The sequence below is a fragment of the Leopardus geoffroyi genome, chromosome C3 (genome assembly GCF_018350155.1).
Source record: "Leopardus geoffroyi isolate Oge1 chromosome C3, O.geoffroyi_Oge1_pat1.0, whole genome shotgun sequence".
Taxonomy (NCBI): Eukaryota; Metazoa; Chordata; class Mammalia; order Carnivora; family Felidae; genus Leopardus; species Leopardus geoffroyi.
Window position 1 is genome coordinate 112,533,136 of NC_059338.1, and position 20,967 is coordinate 112,554,102.

At 37.8% G+C, this 20,967-nt stretch overlaps 1 protein-coding gene across 6 annotated transcripts in view; it reads right to left on the reverse strand.

Moving 5' to 3' along the window:
- The window catches only part of DPY19L4 (dpy-19 like 4), a 68,203-nt gene that overhangs the window by 31,927 nt on the left and 15,309 nt on the right, over positions 1-20,967 (reverse strand). For all 6 annotated transcript variants that reach the window (XM_045454190.1, XM_045454189.1, XM_045454188.1 and 3 more), the window contains 7 exons: positions 20,461-20,582; positions 20,217-20,362; positions 10,022-10,145; positions 6,701-6,835; positions 3,876-4,007; positions 3,681-3,779; positions 3,174-3,247 (listed from right to left, as the gene is read on the reverse strand). In XM_045454190.1, coding sequence (XP_045310146.1) covers positions 3,174-3,247; positions 3,681-3,779; positions 3,876-4,007; positions 6,701-6,835; positions 10,022-10,145; positions 20,217-20,362; positions 20,461-20,582 — 832 coding nt within the window. The remainder of the gene's footprint in view (positions 1-3,173; positions 3,248-3,680; positions 3,780-3,875; positions 4,008-6,700; positions 6,836-10,021; positions 10,146-20,216; positions 20,363-20,460; positions 20,583-20,967) is intronic.

Here is a 20,967-nt window from a genome sequence, read left to right on the forward strand (position 1 = left end):
AATAGAACTACCCTACGACCCAGGAGTTGCACTACTAGGTATTTATCCAAGGCATACAGGTATGCTGTTTCGAAGGGATACATGCACCCCCATGTTTATAGCAGCACTATCAACAATAGCCAAAGTATGGAAAGAGCCCAAATGTCCATCGATGGATGAATGGATAAAGAAGATGTGGTATATACATACAAGGAAGTATTACTTGGTAATTAAAAAGAATGAAATCTTGCCATTTGCAACTACATGGATGGAACTAAAAGGTATTATGCGAAGCAAAATTAGTCAGAGAAAGGCAAGTATCATATGACTTTACTCATATGAGGACTTTAAGAGACAAAACAGATGAACATAAGGGAAGGGAAACAAAAATAAAATAAAAACAGGGAGGGGGATAAAACAGATGAGACTCATAAATATAGAGAACAAACAGAGGGTTACTGGAGGGGTTGTGGGAAGGGGGATGGGCTAAATGGGTAAGGGGCATTAAGGAATCTACTCCCGAAATCATTGTTGCACTATATGCTAACTAATTTGGACGTAAATTAAAAAAAATAAAATTAAAAAAATATATATTAAAAAAAAAAAAAGAAATGTTTCCTGACATTCTGGTGAACTACAAATCCTAATACCCGGTTGGCACATGTGAGTGTAAGGCATTTACTATTCATACCACCCATGTTATTAACTGTACAAAAACTACCAAGTGAGATGTCAATATTCTTAAGGACAGAGACCCTACCTTATTCTTTTTTTTTTTTTTTAATTTTTCAACGTTTATTTATTTTTGGGACAGAGAGAGACAGAGCATGAACGGGGGAGGGGCAGACAGAGAGGGAGACACAGAATCGGAAACAGGCTCCAGGCTCTGAGCCATCAGCCCAGAGCCCGACGCGGGGCTCGAACTCACGGACCGCGAGATCGTGACCTGGCTGAAGTCGGACGCTTAACCGACTGCGCCACCCAGGCGCCCCGAGACCCTACCTTATTCTTAAAACACCTATTGTATTACCCAGTGAAACAAATCTAGTACCTGACATGCTGAACAAAGGGGCACTACATAACATCAAGTAAGAAATGCTAGACAAAAGCAGCCCTTAATCCTATTTGTGAACTCTAGAGTTTTCCAAGGTTAAAGAAAAAGTCAGGGGAAAGGCTAGTCAATTATGGAGATCTATAGCCAATTTTTCCTAATTGCCTAAGTGTCAGGCCTATAAATATCCCTGAAAAAGACATGATCCCTGCCCTTATGGAGTATATGGCCTCTTACAGGATCATTTTACCTCAGTAGATATCCACACCTGACTTAACAAACTTCAGAAGATTTCTCAAGTGTTTAAACCATGTCAAAAACTTTATTAAGTGTGATATAACACAACATGAAATTCCATGCACAGCATCTAAAATCCCATGTAATCACAGTGAATTATAAGGTTCTAAGGTATATTAGAAGAACTAGAAAAATGTGTAAATATTTTTTCTGTTATGCAAGTGGACTCCATCAGTGCATAAGTCATTTATTTCACTTTAGATTTTAAAAATGCATTTAACAAACAAAAGGTACATTATTCTTGAATTTAAAAATCAGCTTCTGATCTAATCCACTATTATGATCCCAGAATGAGATTCTTTGCTATGAAATAAGTATCTTACTGCCCACCTCTTTTTGATGCAAACATTTTTAGTGGTTACAATTACATTGGTTCTTGGGGCTCCTGGATGGCTCAGTCGGTTAAGTGTCCGACTTCAGTCTAGGTCATGATCTCGCTGTTCCTGAGTTCGAGCCCTGCAGCTCAGAGCCTGGAGCCTGTTTCAGATTCTGTGTCTCCCTCTCTCTCTCTGTCCCTCCCCCATTCATGCTGTCTCTCTCTCTCTCTCTCTCACTCTCTCTCTTTCGCTCGCTCTCAAAAATAAACATTTAAAAAAATTTTTTTTAATTACATTGGTTCTTTATTTTAAATCTTTAATTTATTCTGACTTTAGACTGTATCATTGTTCTGCATTAAGAGAAAAAATACTCTCAAATGCTGTCGCACTATTAGGGTTTAAGTACATCTAATTTATAAAACACCTAAATGAGATTTTTTTTTAATGTTTTTATTTATTTTTGAGACAGAGAGAGACAGAGCATGAGCAGGGGAGGGGCAGAGACAGAGAGGGAGACACAGAATCCGAAGAAGGCTCCAGGCTCTGAGCTGTCAGCACAGAGCTCGACGTGGGGCTTGAACTCACAAACCGTGAGATCGTGACCTGATCTGAAGTCGGACGCTTAACTGAGTCACCCAGGCGCCCCTAAATGAGATTTCTTTTAATGAGAAAAAATATTAATATATTTCTCCTAGATATTATAATTTTCCAAATTATTTATTTTCTAAGTGGTATGTAATTAAGTGTCTACTACCCCTTGGATTATTTTTGCTCTATATTTTCTTTTTTTTTTTTTTAATTTTTTTTTTCAACGTTTATTTATTTTTGGGACAGAGAGAGACAGAGCATGAACGGGGGAGGGGCAGACAGAGAGGGAGACACAGAATCGGAAACAGGCTCCAGGCTCTGAGCCATCAGCCCAGAGCCTGACGCGGGGCTCGAACTCACGGACCATGAGATCGTGACCTGGCTGAAGTCGGACGCTTAACCGACTGCGCCACCCAGGCGCCCCAATTGCTCTATATTTTCTAAGTGGTATAGAGTTAGACAAATTTTTTAAAAATCTTTTTAATGTTTATTTTTGAGAAAGAGAGAGAGAGGGAGAGAGAGCACACGTGCATGGGGGGGTGAGGGACACAGGGAGACACAGAAGCTGAAGTAGGCTCAGGCTCTGAGCTGTCAGCACAGAGCCTGATACGGGGCTTGTATTCACGAGTCAGGAGATCATGACCTGAGCCAAAGTCACATGCTTAACCAACCCACCTGGGAGCCCCTAGATAAATTTTTATATAATCTAAAACTTATTGGGGTGCCTGAGTGGCTCAGTCAATTTCAGCCAAATTCCTAGTTTCGGCTCAGGTCATGTACTCACAATTTGTGGGTTTGAGCCCTGTGTCAGTGTCTGTGCTAATGGCACCAAGCCTGCCTGGGATTCTCTCTCTTTTCCTCTCTGCCCCTTCCTGACTTGTGCATGCACTCTCTCTCCCTCAAAATAAATAAACTTAAAAAAATTAATAAATAAAACTTACTTAGTCATATTTAATCCAAATTTTACTTCAAGGAATTTCAGCATGTGCCCATTTTCTTTGTGTGGGACAAACATCTGGAAGTAAAAAACACTAGTTACAACAAAGAACTATTAGCTATGCTCACAGCAATATGTTTCTGTCTAGAAATTGAAAACACAGCAAGACTATAAAACAAAAAATATGAATTAAAAAGGAATTAAATAATACATTCTATAACTATGAAGCAAGGAGACTTACTTGACATACTCTTTTGAACACTTTTACTCAATTTACTCCATATATTACTTAATATTTTAAATGAAATGGAAAATAAGGTGTATCTTTTAAGCGTATCTAGAAAAGAATCAGAATCCTATATTCTCATGAAAAAATGATCATTGTTCAACTTGTAATTTTACTGTAAAAACTTTATTACCATGCTAGTTATTATGCTCATTAAAATTTAGCCCCGTACTTTCATTATTCAACTTGCTCTTCTACATGAATTTCAGACCCAGAGTTATTTACCTTCATTATAATATTCAGTGTCACTGTCAGAGTACACACCAAGTAAAAATTAATCACTTTCATTATTTTGGCTATAAAAGTTCCTTTTTTCACATTCAGCTGTGGGGAAAACAACAATGAACAAAGAAGTGAGGCATGAAAAATGAACAATTAAAAAATTTACCACAAGAATGATAAAAAGGCAATTCTTATTACCTGAAGGCACTTAGCAAGCATTAAGGCTACTACTAAACTTAATAGAGGAGACACCAATAAAGCTGAATTCTCAAACTGCAGTAAATATCCCAGAAAGAGAGAAAATATATAGATTTTATAAACTTCATGAACCTGTTGAAACAAAATAAGATGAATGAGAATAAAATTAATCTTATTGCACATCTTTTCATTGGTTTTGTTTAGAGTGATTATAAATAATTATTATTAGTATCCAATTATATTATTATAATCCAGTTACAAAATAAATGCTCTACTATAATTAAGGAGATACTATACAAATGTTTAATCTGTATTTTTAATGTTATGGTATGAAATGAATTTCTTATTTTCTTAGAAACAACTCTTATAAGCAAAGTAAAAAGCTTTAAAACCAAGGACATCTAAATCAGACTGAAAAGATCTTAGTCCTAGGCTCTGATTTAATTTTACTTGGCTTGCCCTGTTATTAAAATCCATCTATACATCATCAAACTGCATACATCAAAAATTATAATCTTTAGCAGCAGTTCCCAAACACCACCTAGTAAAAACATTGCCATGAAATGTAGCACCAGAGACCAGTATTTTTAGATTTGGTCCATTTAACAGTGAGCATAAGAAAGTCAAATTCAATATCCTAATAGAAGATCTCCCAAGAAAGTTGTTTGTCTTAGAAGATTTCTTTTCTAAAAAAAAAAAAAAGATTTCTTTTCTAAAATTCAATAATATAGTAATTTTCTCTACCATAAGATTAATTCCTTTTGGAAAGGGAAAACTAAGACAAAATATAGACATTAGTTAGGGGAGGAAATCAAAAGACAGAGTATTAAAGGGAAAAGAAAAGAAAAGAAAAGAAAAGAAAAGAAAAGAAAAGAAAAAGAGAAAGAAAAAGAAAAACAGAACAAAAAATATCTGGCCTCTTAGAAAGCCAGAGCCATTAAGAAAAAGAAATACCTCACTGTAGGAAGGCTGAAACATTGACTGGGAGAAGGCACAATGGGATCTTCCAGGCGCTAAAAATACTCTACTTCCTGATTTTGGATGCTGGTTCCGGAGATGTGTGCTAGTTATTGAGTGACTGTCTCTTAGCTCCAAACCTATCCCTCTACCCACTGTCTTGTAATGCTGGGGTTGAGGACTCTGCTTTCTAGGTCTCTGCTTTTCCAGTTGGCTCCCTATTTTAAACTCTGCCAATATGAAATGCTAGAGAGAGATTATAAGGCTGAAGGAGAAGGGAGGAGCTTGTGGCTTCCTGTCTGCTTTGCACTTCCTGTGAGTATCATATCAGCAATACTTCTTCACTCCACTAGAGCAATTCCTTCCAGCTAAAGCAGCTAAATGCATGTGCAGCTTCTCCAACACTCGACAGACCAGCTTTAACACATTCTCTTGCCCTGGAGACCCCAGGGCCAGCTGGACAGAGCCCCCATTCTCAGAAGTCTGGGTTCCATTTCTCCAGTTCAGAGACTCCAGCAAAGCTGGGAGGCAGCCCCTCCTTAGAAGCCTGAGTTTCAGCTCCACAGGGGTTCCTCTTCTAAGTTTTGAAGTTTTAAAAACTCCAATTTCTCCCCTTTGCTCCAACTCTAGTGGTGGTAACTGCTTCCTGCAGTTGCTTCCTGTATGATGCTTTTGGGTTCTTACTACCCTTTCAATTAATAAGATAATGGCATTGTATTTGATTAATGACTCTTTATGTTAAACACCCTCAATTCAATTAACCTAAGTGTTGGTATCATCAGGATTCTGGATCATCTAAATATATAGGATGAAGAAAAGAAAGAGCAAGAAGACCCACGAGTTTCTGGCTTGGACAACATATTAAATACTTAATAAATGTTTATAAATAAAAGATAAGAAAAGAGTGAAAAAGATAAAGATAAAAAAAGGAACCAAATACTGATGGGAACCTTTAACCACTGTAGGCAGTTATATAAACTGATAGAGCCATTCTGGACAAAGGCTTGGTATGTGGTTAGGTTGAATATGCATATATCCTTTGACTTGTAATTCCACTATGAAGTGTATACTCTAGAAAAATCTTACACTTATGTCCCAGGTAAGAATGCTTATAGCAGCATTGGTCATATGGACAATAAACTGGAAAAAAACCTGAAATGTCCATCAACAATAGAATGTGTAAATACATAAACATGAAAGAAATATAGGTCTGTACATCATCAAGGACGAATCTCAAAAGCAAATCAGACAAAAGTAAACAATACATTATTTTCAGCATGTTTTAAGGAATATATAGATAGGTGGTAAAAACCACAAGGAAACAGGAGGAAAGGATTAACAAAACTCAGGACAGTGAACCTCTGTTGGGGAGGGAGCAAGATGTGACTGGAAGCAGTTAAAAGCGGGACTTCTGGGTATTCAAATGCTCTATTTCTTGGCCTGGATGGTCAGTCATGTTTTATTCCATATAGTACATTTACACAGCGTATATACACTCTTTTGTGTATACTCTATATTTCACTTTTTTTGTTTGTTTGTTTGTTTAAAGAAATAGAAAGGGAAGGAGAAATGGCTCAAAAGAGCAGAAGCACGTGGTGACTTTGGGTAAGCAGGCTGTCTTGAAGGGAATTTCGAAGTCCTTAAACAGCTGGGAGAATGAGTTTAACAATCTTTTGAGTACAAATGTAAGTCAGAGCCTATTAAAACATTTCAAAATAATCCCACCGCTGCCCCCCAAAACAAAACAAACAAAACCCAAACAACAAAAATTTCAAAATAAAGCTTAAAAGGCAAATTACCTAAAGATACGACACTATAAAAATACTTATTCTCCGGATTTAAAACCACAATTTTAAAATTCAAAATACCTTCTCACTTTGCTCCAGTGAAAAACTATCTAGCAAGAATAGAGATATTGCTTGAAGAAATAAGAGATAGTGGCTGTACTCCCACATCATCATAAACGTGTAAGTTGAAGCACTCATCAACAAGTAGCAAAACCTCTAGGGAAAACAAAACAAAGAAACTAAATATCAGTAGCTTTATTACTATAAAAATCCATGAGGTTGTTACCTCAAAGTTGCAGCCCTGTTACTAGTTCAACTTTAAGCTATATAATTCTAGAAATTTTGTTTTTAAGTCACATAATTATTATTAAATCCTTACATAAACAATAAGATCTTAAATAAAACACAGAGGTAAATAAATCCTCAAAGTTCAAAACCATATTGAGAATTTCAGGAAGACAAAGGGAAAAAATTCAGTATATTTTTCTTTTATCACAAGAGGTAAAGTAATAAATATAAGACAACGGTGGCTTTTGCTAGACGTGGCGATGGGCTTTTGTATTGTGAAAGTAACTCCATTCACTCTACAAAACATGTTCACTTCCAAATTTCCCTAAGAGTTTCCATTTAAACAGTCTGTTTATGTCTCGGCCTATTCCACAGTCCAAGGAAAAAAGCCCACTGCTCTTTTTTCATTACTTCTCAGCAAATGTGTGCCCTTGCCTTTCCCCAATGCTTGTACTGTCAATCATATAAAACTCTTTTTTCCTCTGCTAACATACTAAACACAAGGACTTCTTGTCCTTGCCTGGCTAAAATCAATTCTGTCTTTCCAAATGTTATCTCCCAAGTGATCCCTTAGTGAGAAACCCAAGTCTGACAAATCCATTGTTCCTTAGCATATTTCTAACAACCTCTACTTCCTCCAGGGATCTGCATTTTTATGCCAATTCCTCCATCAGCCATGGTATCACATGACTTTGTTCTGATAAGAATAGCAAAGGAGAAAGGCAATAAGGGTCTAGTCTAGTCAAGAAACCTAATAGCCATGCTCTCTTCTAAAACTAAGTCTTTCAGGGTGCCTACGTGGCTCAGTTGGTTCAGCATTCAACTTTGGCTCAGGTCGTGATCTCACAGTTCGTGAGTTCGAGCCCCGCATCAGGCTCTGTGCTGACAGCTTGGAGCCTAGTGCTTGCTTCAGATTCTGTGTCTCTCTCTGCCCCTCCCCTGCTCACACTCTGTCTCTCTCTCTCTCTCTGAAAAAAAAAAACAAAACAAAACCACACACTTTTTAAAAATTAAAAAATAATAGATTCCAAAATGAGAAATACTTCAGGTCATCAGCAGATATAAAGATTTTCCAGCACCCTGAATAAGATTAAGACCAGAAAACAAAGTGTAAGAGATGGAAAAATTCTATCAGTTGGTCAAAGAATACCAACTGCAAGGCCTAGAGAGCTTAGCAGCTTAGCTTATGTGATAGAACACATAGCTTAGCTTATGTGATAGAACACATAAGCTTCTGTTCTTCATATCACCATAGCTTTAAGAGAAAGTGTTCTGGAAACTTCTAATGTGGAACAACCAGAACTCTAATAACCAGACCTGAAACCATCATCCCCTGAGAAAACAGTACCAGAAATCAGGTCTAGATCCGGCCTAACTAACCTACTGGGCATGTGGAGATTACTTCAAGGATGTTAGGAAAAAGCTACAGTACAATGAAGCAAATTACTCACGCCACGGGTTTACCCTCAAACTACTTTAAAGGATATACAGTGTGAAATAAGATAGAAATATATGGGCGGGGGGGGGGGGGGGGGAGGGTGCCTGAGTGGCTCAGTCAGTTAAGCCTCCAACTTCAGCTCAGGTCATGATCTCACAGTTCATGAGTTCAGAGCCCCACATCGGGCTCTCCGCTGTCAGTGTGGAGCCTGCTTCAGATCCTCTGTCTCCTTCTCTCTGCCTCTCCCTGCTCATGCACGCTCTCTCTCTTAAAAATAAACAAACACTTAAAAAAAAAGATTTTTAAAAAATATATGCCAAACACAATCTGCACAATTAGCTGTTTTTCCTTTCTCTGAACATTTTCAAAATTCTGTGCACTTTTGTCTATCCTTTACCCTGCTCACTTCATTTTCAACTATGCCTTTATTGTTAACTATTTTACACATATTACTTGACACATTAAATGTATTTCAGTAATCAACCACAGATATGTCTACATAGCTCCAAATAACTGCACAAAGATCTGAGCTTGGACAGCCTGATGCAACAGGGATCACAAGATCTAGACTCAAGAATGGGAAGCAAACTACCAAATATGTGATTAAAATACACATCCTATTCCAATACTACTCAGCAATGAAAATAAGCAAACTATTGACACAATGCAATAACTTAGGTGGATGTCAAGGGCATTAGGCTAAATGAAAAAAGCCGATCTTGGGGCACGTGAGTGGCTCAGTCAGTTAAGCTTCCGACTCTTCATTTCGGCTCAGGTCATGATCTCACAGCTGGTGAGATGGATCCCCATGTCAGGCTTTGTGCTGACAGTACAGAGACTGCTTGGGATTCTCTCTCTTCCTCTCTCTCTGCCCTTCCCCTGCTCATTCTCTTTCTCCCTCTCTCTCTCTCAAAAATAAACATTTAAAAAAAAAAAAAGAAAAAAAGCCAATCTTGAAGGATAACATACTATATAATTCCACTTGTATAACCTTTCAAAATGACAAAATCATTGTGATAAAAAATCAGAGCAGTGGTTGCCAGAAAAACAGAAAATATGCGGTGCTACCATAAAAGATAACACTGCTGCCATTTGTAGTCACTCTATACATCTTCATTAATATTTTCTTAACTTGCAATGACTAAAAGCTATCAATATGACAGAAAAGAAATGGTAAAATAATGAGAGATTAATTTTCAAAATAATAAACTCTTCATTTATTTGCCAAGTAACTGCACTGAAACGATACAACATCTCCTTTCTCTTAAAAATAATTTACCCATCAGGGGCACCTAGGTGGCTCAGTTAAGCATCTGACTGTTGGTTTTGGCTCAGGTCATGACCTCATGGTTTCGTGAGTTCAAGCCCCACGTGGGCCTCTGCTCTGGCAGCACGAAGCCTGCTTGGGATTCTCACTCTCAATCTCTCTGCCGCTCCCTCACTTGGCACGGTCTCTGCCTCTCTCAAAATAAATAAATAAACTTTAAAAAAATAATAATTTACCCATCAATCTGACTAGACTAATAGTGTTATAGTAAGACTCTGTAAATATATCCTTTATTATGTAGTAATTAGGCTTCACTGAATATCACTGACCTGTTAATATGACTAACTTTAAAATTATATACATTTGCAATACATCAAAATTAACTGTGACAAAGAAGTTTGTATCTTACCTCTCCGTAAGTATTTAAGTTGCTTTTTAAATAGCCTGTAAGTGCAGCAATTTGGCATGCAAAGTATGGCAGTGCCCAGTTTTCTCTTAAAGGAATGGAGTATTCAATTCTTGTTGTATCTACCCTAAAGTAAACCACAGATGAACAGCAAAATATCAAGACATTATATTTATGTAACACTGTACTTTTCAAAGTACTTTCACACACATCTCATTGTTCTCTGTAACAATCCTGTGAGGTAGACATAGACAGAGCCACTATGGTCTACACAGCACCTGGAGCAAATTAAGCATCTCATTCAACCCCCCTTTCCTCCCTTCCAGGAAGACTCAGTGTGGTTGTACACTGCTTGGTGAATAGATAGGCAACTGTGAAAATCTGAAAAAGGCTTTCTGCTCTGAGCAGATACGCCTCATGTTAAGGCACACAACTTGTCATAGAGGACACTAGATTTCAGCTCCTACCCTCTCTTCCCTTAATGAGATAGATGGCTACTCTTCTCTAGAATACAATCTGCATTACATAATTAGCAGGCCTGACAGGCCCAAGGTTCTTATCCTCCCTTATGTAAAGAATATGAAGTTCAGAGAGGTGATGTGACTTAATCAATGTCATATAGCTGGCACAACTGGGATTACAATGCATCTTCTGATATCTAGTTTAATAATCTTTTCAATCAGCACTTCCCAGGAATTACCATTACAGTAATCCTTCACGTGATATATCCAGAAATATTCGAATACAGAATGTCTTTCCAGGTTCTTCCTAGGTTTCTTCTCAATCTGCGCTACAGCATGTTGTCTCCTGGGCATATCCTCACACCTCAAGAGAATTACCTTTCCAACAATCACCAAATTTAGGACTCACGCTCAATGTTTTTTTTCTACACAGAAACAAAGATGCTACTGCTTTAAAATTTTTGTGAAAATTGTTGTATTAATTCTCCTAAATAATAAAGGTGAATGTATTTGCATGTAAGTTAGTTCCATCAAACTGTGATATAGGATACTTCTTAGCAATGAAAAGGAATGAACTTTTGATATGCCCAATATACATGAGTCTCAAAACAATTATGCTGAGTTAAAAAAAAAAAAAAAAAGACCAAAAAGTATATGCTATATGACTTTATTAAGTAAAATTCTGGAAAATGAGGGGTGCCTGGATGGCTCAGTTAGGTGAGTGTCTGACTCTTCATTTCGGCTAAGATTGATCCCAGGGTCATGAGATTGAGCCCATGGGCTCCATGCTGAGTGTGGAGCCTGTTTGGGATTCCCACTCTCTCTCTATGCCCCTCTCCCCCACTCTCGCTCTCTCTCTAAAATAAAAAAATAAAAATAAATTTAAAATTCTTGGGGCGCCTGGGTGGCGCAGTCGGTTAAGAGTCCGACTTCAGCCAGGTCACGATCTTGCAGTCCGTGAGTTCGAGCCCCGCGTCGGGCTCTGGGCTGATGGCTCAGAGCCTGGAGCCTGTTTCCGATTCTGTGTCTCCCTCTCTCTCTGCCCCTCCCCCGTTCATACTCTGTCTCTCTCTGTCCCAAAAATAAATAAACGTTGAAAAAAAAATTTTTTTTTTAATTCTATAAAATGAAAACTAGTGACAGAAAGCAGATTCCTGGTTTTCTGGGGACAATGGAACAGTTAGTAGAGGTGAGGTAAGAAGAAGAAAGAAGGAAGCATTACAGGGAGGCTCAAAGAAACTTTTGGAGGTGATAGATATGTTTATTACATTGATTTTATTGATGGTTTCAAGAGTGTGTCTAAATGCCTGAACTGATCAAACTGTATACTTTAAATATGTACATTTTATGACAGTTATACCTCAGTAAAACAGTTAAAAAGTATTATAAGAAAACTTGTCTATGAATATATATGTGATTGAATACATATATATGAAAAAAACAGGATCATACATGAAGATCAAACAAAATAAAAGTAAATATTAACTTAGCAGTATATCTACAGCTTAGTAAACGGTATTAGATCTTGGCTCTTTTATAATTCTGTAATGAACCACTTTTCACTTAATATCTAATGAGCATCTTTCCATAACATATGTATCAATAAATACAGTTCAAGAATATTTAATGGCCAGGACACATCATTGTATAGATTTATCATTAACATAACCAATTTCTATTGTCATACACTTACATTGTTTCAGACCTTATCTTTTACAAAGAATTTTAAAACATGAACCAATGTTTCTGTATAGTAATTATTGGTTTCACTATTTACTTTTAACTCTAATCCATTGGAATTTACTTTAGTATTGATGCAACAAGATTTCTTTTCCAGATGATTATTCCAATACCATTTACTGAATATCATGTATTTTAAAGACCATCTATTCTCATATAATATTATCTCTGAGAAATTATGAAAGTTAACTCTCTAAAGACAAATAAGAGATTCATGTGTCATAAGGCAGGACGTGGGGAGGAGGGAGAGGATATCTATCAGCCACTCCATCAGCCCAGAATTGGGAAGCTGGACCCAGCAGTCACCTTTCTGAAGGTTTACTCACTATCCCTGCCTAAATCACAGATCAGTACAGTGAAAATCTTTAAAACTCTGCACTGGAGAAGGGGAGTTGTTGCAACACAGACTGAGTAGGATCTCTGCCAGTTACCCTCTTCACCTACACAAGCCTCCCCACTGCTACCTTGCTGAACACCTGAACTACTCTCTCTTGCCTTTACCATGTTTGGTCCTTGTGAGGAACAGAAGGCTAATAGTAGGAAGTAAGTGACTAAATCACTTTTCTCCCCCAGTGGCAGAGTCTAGAGCAGCACAAACCAGTAGTTTAAAATAATAACTAGTTAAATCACCTAGGATGCATAGGCCTATTGATACATTCATAGAAATCAGGAAGTCCTGGTTTCATTTTCAATTTTCTTTCTTTTTTTAAAGTAACCGCTACACCCAATGTAGGTCTTGAACTCATGACCCTGAGATTAAGAGTCGCATGTTCCACCAACTGATCCAGCCAAGCACCCTTGAATTTTCATTTTAGACACGTCATGGTATAAGCCTAAGCTGGATTTCAGTACTTGCTTCCATGTTTGTGTTAACAATCTAGTTGGCAATATAGCATTACTTCATTTGGCTTGAGTTAATTGGGGGGGGGGGGGGGGCGGAGAGATGACTGTAATACTAAATGGTGTACTGTCAAATAAAAACAAAATGATGTCATGATCACTATGGTAAAAAAAAAAAAAAAAAAAAAAAAGATTCCATAGTAGACAAGACAGCAACATGATGAGAAGTGAGTCATCTCACAGTACCCAGCTGTGTAGGTTTACCATATTCAAAAGAACCTGCTGGAATGGTACCATATTTACACAGATAGTAGACATCTGGTTTCAGCAAAATATCATTTTTTATGTTAAATTTATCTTTTCAGTTAATATTTTGCTGGCTCATTATTTCATTAATAGATTGGTTTCAGTTTTATTTATTTAAAAAAATTTTTTTTTACATTTATTTATTTTTGAGAAACAGAATGAGACAAAGCGTGAGTGGGGGAGGGGCAGAGAGACAAGGAGACACAGAATCTGAAGCAGGCTCCAAGCTGTGAGCAAGCGGTCAGCACAGAGCCTGATGTGGGGCTCGAACCCACAAACTGTGAGATCATGACCTGAGCTGAAGTCAGATGCTTAACTGACTGAGCCACCCAGGTACCCCGATTGGTTTCAGTTTTATAGTAGCATAAGTGCTTTTAAGTATATGGAGCATTACCTAGTTTTGTTTTATATGTAAGTAGCATTACAGAATTCAAATTATTTATGTCAGTACATGGAATCCATGAGAATTAAGTTTTAAATATGCAGAACTGAAGTCCAAGAAATGTTGAGTTGGATAACATATAAAACAATTTGGTATGTCAATGTATAATGTGTGAAAGATGAAAAACATTTACACAGTATCAGTATAACTTCTAATGGCAGCATATTGCCTTGCACTGATGATGTATTACAATTTACCTAACCATTCTCCTGTATTTAGATGGTTTTCTAATTTTTCATGTTATTTCCCTCCTTTTCTGGATTACTGCCTTGTGATAAAATGGAATTCTTGGGGAAGACTACCACCTAAAATTTAAAAAGATTATACCTCCATGAGCATTGAGTATACCAATACCATCACAACAGAACCAGCATCATGTGTTACCGTTATTTTCTGTTCGAGATCATAACCCGAGCCGAAGTCGGACACTCAACTGACTGAACCACCCAGTAGTACACTTAATCCTACACATTTCTTCTTTGTTCTTCAAATATAAATATGTTTTCACTGAAAGTGATACCCAGGTATATATTTGTAGATGAGAAGATCAGTAGGACTCTTCCATATTGTTTATGTGTAAAGCCTGGTTTTGGTTACCCTATTTTGGTGATCACGTCTGTTAAGAGGGAGTCATTCGCCACTGAGTTTTCCCTCACTACTGTCTATACAGTGCTGTTTCCTAAAATTTCCTCAAATTTTCTAGTATGCCTACATTTTTTAGTTTTAGAATACTGCTTTTCCCTTCTGGTGTTAAGAAACAAGTAACACAAAATACAACTAAGAACACTATGAATAACCATAATATAATGGAATGACTAATACCTTTTTATACTTTTCTAGGTATTCATATATAAACTCTAAAGCTGCTGAATAAAAAAAAAGCAAGTTATCTTTCATAGCATTAAAATATATTTTCCAGTATAAAATATAGATCAATAAAAAATGAAGGAAATGCAAAACAAATAAAAGCTACTTGTTAAGAATATTTTAATTGCCAAAAGATACATTTTGGCAGAATATATCACAAATTTTCTACCTAACTCCTGCTCTAGGTACCCAGGATACAATGTATCATTAAATAAGGCAATTTCCTTACAATTCTCACTAAGAGCTCTAAAACACTCTTATTTGGGGGGCACCAGGGTGGTTCAGTCCACGCTGAGAGCACAGAGCCTGCTTGGGATTTTCTCTCTCTGCCCTCCCCTGCTCGCTCTCTCTCTCAAAATAAACAAATGAACTTTAAACATGTGGCAAGGAGTCTTTAATGCCATTATTTTTACAAGGAAAAATTGCCTGGGCTTCCCCTCTTCAAATTTCTGATGAAGATAAAGATAGATCTAGAAATTAAACAAAATGAATATTAAAAGTTCACTGCTGGGTGCCTGGCTGTCTCAGTCCGTAGAGTATACGACTCTTGATCTCAGGGTCATGAGTTTGAGCCCTGTGCTGGGCGTGGAGCCTACTTAAAAAACAAAAAGTTCCCTGCCTGTAGTAGCCAGTCTCCAAGATGGTCTGCAATGGTCCCTGCCTCCTAGTATTAACACCCTGTGTAGTTACTTCCCATAATGCACCGGAGTTAGTCTGCATGATCAACAGAATATGGCAGAGTAACGTCCTATCATTTCTGATAATTAAGTTTTAAAAGAGATCTGGAGGGGTGCCTGGGTGGCTCAGTCGGTTGAGCCTCTGACTTCGGCTCAGGTCATGATCTCACGGTCTGTGAGTTTGAGCCCCACGTCGGGCTCTGTGCTGACAGCTCAGAGCCTGGAGCCTGCTTCAAATTCTGTGTCTCCCTCTCTCTCTGACCCTCCCTCGTTAATGTTCTGTCTCTCTCTGTCTCAAAAATAAATAAACATAAAAAAAAAAAAAAGATATCTGGCTTCCACTACGGCACACTCACTCCACACTCTTTTGGATCACTCACTATAAAGAAAGCCAGCAGCCAAGCTGTGAGCAGCCCTGTGGTGAGGCTTGTGTGTTGAAAAATTAAAGTCTCCCGGGCCAGCAACCAGCTAAAGAACCGAGGTTTCTTGTAAAAAGTCACATGAATGAGCTTGGAAGTAGATGGTCCAGGCCAGTCAAACCTTCAAATGTTTATACCCTTAAACAACTCTTGACTGCACCCTCATAACAGGCCCTGAACCAGAACCACCCAGTTAAGCCACTGTGGATTCCTGACCACCAGAAACTGTGACATAATGTTTGTTTTAAGCTGTTAAGTTTTAGGGTGATTTTTATGCAGCAATAACTAATACATCACATAATGAAGAAAACAATCCTTTTATTATTTTAAATAATGCTAGTTTTATACTAAATACATTTCATTCTAAAAAGCAAGACTTTCTAGACCTAGTCTATGAGTTCTGAAATACTTTGAGTGGGCTATTAAATTTCTAACAATGAACTCTAATAGAATGAACTCTGAATAGAATGAACTCTAAGAGAGAGAGAGAATCTTTTTTTTTTATAGGTTTATTTTATTTTATTTTAATTTTTGAGAGAGAGAGAGAGAGACAGAGACAGAGCGTAAGCAGGGGAGGGGCAGAGAGAGATGGAAACACAGAATCTGAAGCAGGCTCCAGGCTCTGAGCTGTCAACACAGAGCCCGACATGGGGCTTGAACTCACAAACCATGAGATCATGACCTGAGCCAAAGTCGGCTGCCCAACCGTCCAGGTGCCCCAAGAGAAAGAGAATCTTAAGCATGGAGCCACTCAGCGTGGAGACCAACCAAGGCTTATGGCCACTGAGATCATGATCTGAGCTGAAATCAAGAGTCTGACACTTAACTGACTGAGCCACCCAGGTGCCCCCTGACTTTCTAATAGTAACTGTATTTAAAGGTAACCAAAGAACCTTCATTAATAAAGAAAAATTTTACCTTTTGCAGAATTAAGAATCTAGCTAATGAAAATAGAAACATATAATTTAATAAACCCTAATGTAATTACTAATTTCAGCAGATTATCAACTAGAGTTACAACCCTTAAATGCTTAACATTGAAAAGGGCACAGATTATTTTCTAGTCACACTATTCAATGAAGAAATCTGACTGTCATTCCCCAAAGCAGCAATCTCAGACTCACTAGGGGTAGGCCAAATAAATACCTTGTAACTTTTAATATCATGGAACACGAAAAACATACCACCTATGATATATTCTAACTAGAACTGTTTACCTTGAACTCATCAAGCCGTTGGATATAACTTCCAGGTTATAGAAACACAAGGAATAGAGGGAAAAGCTAGATGACACCACAGGAAGCAACAAGAGAAATCCATAAGGTGGGATATTCTGTAGGATAACTGACTTGGTCTCTTCAACAGAAAAAAGGGATTACGTTAGATTTAAAGAGAAATAAGGAGGGACACCTGGCTGGCTCAGTCGGTTAAGCATCTGACCCTGGCTCAAGTCATGATCTCACAGGTTCGTGAGTTTGAGCCCTGCATCAGTCTCTCCACTCTCAGTGCAGAGCCCACTTTGGATCCTCTGTCTCCCTCTCTCTCTGCCACCCCCTCACTCCGCTCTCTCTCTTTTCTCAAAAATAAATCAACATTTTTTTCTTAAATCTTGAAAAAAAGAATTAAAGAACATAACAACCGATGCAATATGTGGTCCTGGATTAAATGCTGGTTTGGACAAACCAGCTTTTTGGGGTATTCTGAGGTCAACACGGGTAAGAGGTAAGATAAAAAGTTATTGAGGGGTGCCTGCCTGGATGGTTTAGTCAGTACAGCATCTGACTCTTGATCTCAAGGTCCTGAGTTCAAGCCCCACATTGGGTGTGGACCCTACTTAAAAAAAAAAAAAAGTTATTGAAGTGGAGGGGTTCAGTCGGTACAGCACATGACTCTTGATCTCTGGGTTGTGAGTTCAAGCCCCATGTTGGGCATAGAGTTTACTTTAAAAAAAAAAGTTATTGGAAAGGTAGACTACTGAATAAAGAAAGCAGCATATAAAACAGTATGTGTAATATATTTCATTCTGACAAAAAAAATACACACACAAATACACACACTATATACACATACACATACATACTCACATAGAAAAAGATCCAAAAGTATAGACACTGAGGTATAAACAATGGCGAGTGATCTCCAGGTGGTGGGAATGTAAAGTTATTATTTTGTTTTTGCTGGTTTTTATTTTCCATAACATACATATACTGTTTTTGTAATAATAAAGTTTGGTTCATTCCTGTTTTTAAGAAGAAATATGTTTAGGGGCACCTGGCTGGCTTAGTCAGTACAGCATGCGACTCAATCCTGGGGCTGTGAATTGAAACCCCATGTTGGGTATAGAACTTACTTTAAAAAAATAAAAAATAAAAATAAAAATAATAAGAAGAAATAGGTTTAAGCCATAAAGCTGAACAGCTATACTTTAAAACTTCTAAGGAAGATTTTTAAAATATGCTTTATATCAAATTATTGGCAGCATATGACTCTAAATATAAACAAAGCCCAGTAAGAGATATAGCCCTTAATGCTGAGTCTCAATAACTTGAAAAGTATCATATTTTTTATTTGGGAATTGCCAAAAGAAAATGTTGTAACTGAAGAAATGTTTCATTTTTTAGAAATTTAGTCATGATGGGGTGCCTGGGTGTATCCATCAGTTAAGCATCCAACTTTGGCTCAGGTTATGATCTCATGGTTTGTGAGTTCAAGCCCCACGTCAGGCTCTGGGCTAACAGCCCAGAGCCTACAGCCTGCCTCGGAATCTGTGTCTCCATCTCTCTCTGCCCCTTCCCCGCTCGTGCTCTGTCTCTCAAAAATAAATAAACGTTAAAAAAAAAAATTTAATAATAAAAAAATAAAAATTTAGTCATGATAAATGTTAGGGGAGAAAAGTGCTATGGAGAGAAAAAATACCCATAATTCAGAATTAAATTTTTGACACTAACCAATGCCAAGAAAATTTTTATGTCTCAAATCAGCCCTCCATTTCAAAGAAACCCCATTGCTTATTCTCTTTTTACTTACTATTAAAGAACTGAGACTGCTTTGATCACCAAAAGGGACGGATTTTACTAATTCAAAGCACTCTGTGACAGATTAACATAGAATCCTTATCTGTGGTGGTTAACTTAACAGTGATATATCTTGGGTACCTAGGGGGTTTAGTCGGTTAAGCCTCTGACTCTTGATTTCGGCTCAGGTCACAATCTTGAAGTTTGTGAGATCAAGCTCCGTGTTAGGCCCCACGAGGACAGTGTGGAACCTGCTTGGGATTCTCTCTCTCTCTCACTCTCTCTCCCTCTCTCAAAATAAATAAATGTTGAAAAAAAAAAATAGTGACCTATCTGATGCCTCTTCCTTCTTTTCATGAAATCGTGTCATCAATTTTAAATAGAAGAGGAAAGGGGCACCTGGGTAGCTCAGTCAGTTAAGCATCTGACTTCGGCTAAGGTCACGAACTCAAGGCTCATGACTTTGAGCCCCACACTGGGCTCCGCTCTGCCAGTGTGGAGCCTGCTTAGAATTCTCTCTCTCTCTCTCTCTCTCTCTCTGCCCCTCCACTACTTGCATTCTCTCTCCCTCAAAATAAATAAAAACTTAAATAAATAAGTAGGGAAAGAAAAGGCACATCCATATATGCCAATGTTACTACATCTGAAAATACAGAGATACAAGGTGAGTTTATTAGTCTTCAATTGTTGCATAACAAATGACCACAAATGTATAGGCTTAAAACAACACAAATTAGCTAAAAAACCTACCCCAGTTCCTCTGGATACTTTGCCCAGGGACTCCCTAAGCTAAAATCAAAGCACCTGCCAGGGCTGCCATACTCATGCAGGGCTTGCAGTCTTTTCACAGGTTTGCTGGTTGCTGGCAAAATTCATTTCCTCCTCACTTCAAACCAGCAACAGCACGGCAACCTGTCTCATGCTTCAAATATCTCTGACCTCCCCTTCTGCACCAAGTGGAGAAAGATCTCCACTTTTTTTTTTTTTTAATTTTTTTTCAACGTTTATTTATTTTTGAGACAGAGAGAGACAGAGCATGAACGGGGCAGGGGCAGGGGCAGAGAGAGAGGGAGACACAGAATCAGAAGCAGGCTCCAGGCTCTGAGCCATCAGCCCAGAGCCCGACGCGGGGCTCGAACTCACGGACCGCGAGATCGTGACCTGGCTGAAGTCGGACGCCCAACCGACTGCGCCACCCAGGCGCCCCGAAAGATCTCCACTTTTAAGGGCTCATATGATTGTATCAGGTCCACCACGTAATCTTCGTATCTTAAGGTCAACTGTGCCATGTAACATAACATAACCAGGAATGATATCTCATCATATTTACAGGTTGGGATTAGGATGTAGAATATTTGGGGGATGGCATTTTTAGAACCAAATACCACAGCCATAAAAAACTATAAAACTTAATTAAGAAAACATCTTTTACCTGTTAATAATGAACCATGCAACAGTAAGCATTCCTGCTAGCCATGTTCCACTCATAAGCCAACTTGTAACAAATAAAGCAGTAACGTATATTCCTTGCAATCCAAAAACAATGCCAATATAGAAGTATACTGGCTCAATAATCTCCTAATTGGCAAAAAAAGAAAAGATAATAGAACATTAAATAATTTTAATGATTCATAAACATGTAAGAAAATAAATATTAAAGTCAAAAGAAAACATACATTGCTACCAGTTGCTTGATACAAAACACTGGCGATAAGTTCTGGATATAGAGACATTTGCTGCACTGCATTTATAGTCTTCAGAGATACAGTTTTGTTATTGTGTGTCAATTCATAAACACCTAGAGACAAAAAAATTTTTCTCCAGATTATTTATTCTGCTTTAAAATAATTAAACATGTCAGAGGTCATTAAATATTTTAAGTTATTAAGAAAAATCTCAAAATACAATACACTGTGCCTCATTTTTCCAATGTCTTTATTAAGTATAAAAAAGAGTAATACTTTTTTTTATAATTTTTTTAATATTTATTTAGTTTTGAGAGACAAAGAGAGACAAACAGAGAGCAAGCAGGGGAGGGGCAGAGAGAGAGGGAGACACAGAATCCAAAGCAGGCTCCAGGCTCTGAGCTGTCAGTACAGAGCCTGATGCGAGGCTCGAACTCACAAACTGTGAGATCATGACCTGAGCTTGAAGTTGGACACTTAACTGACTGAGCCACCCAG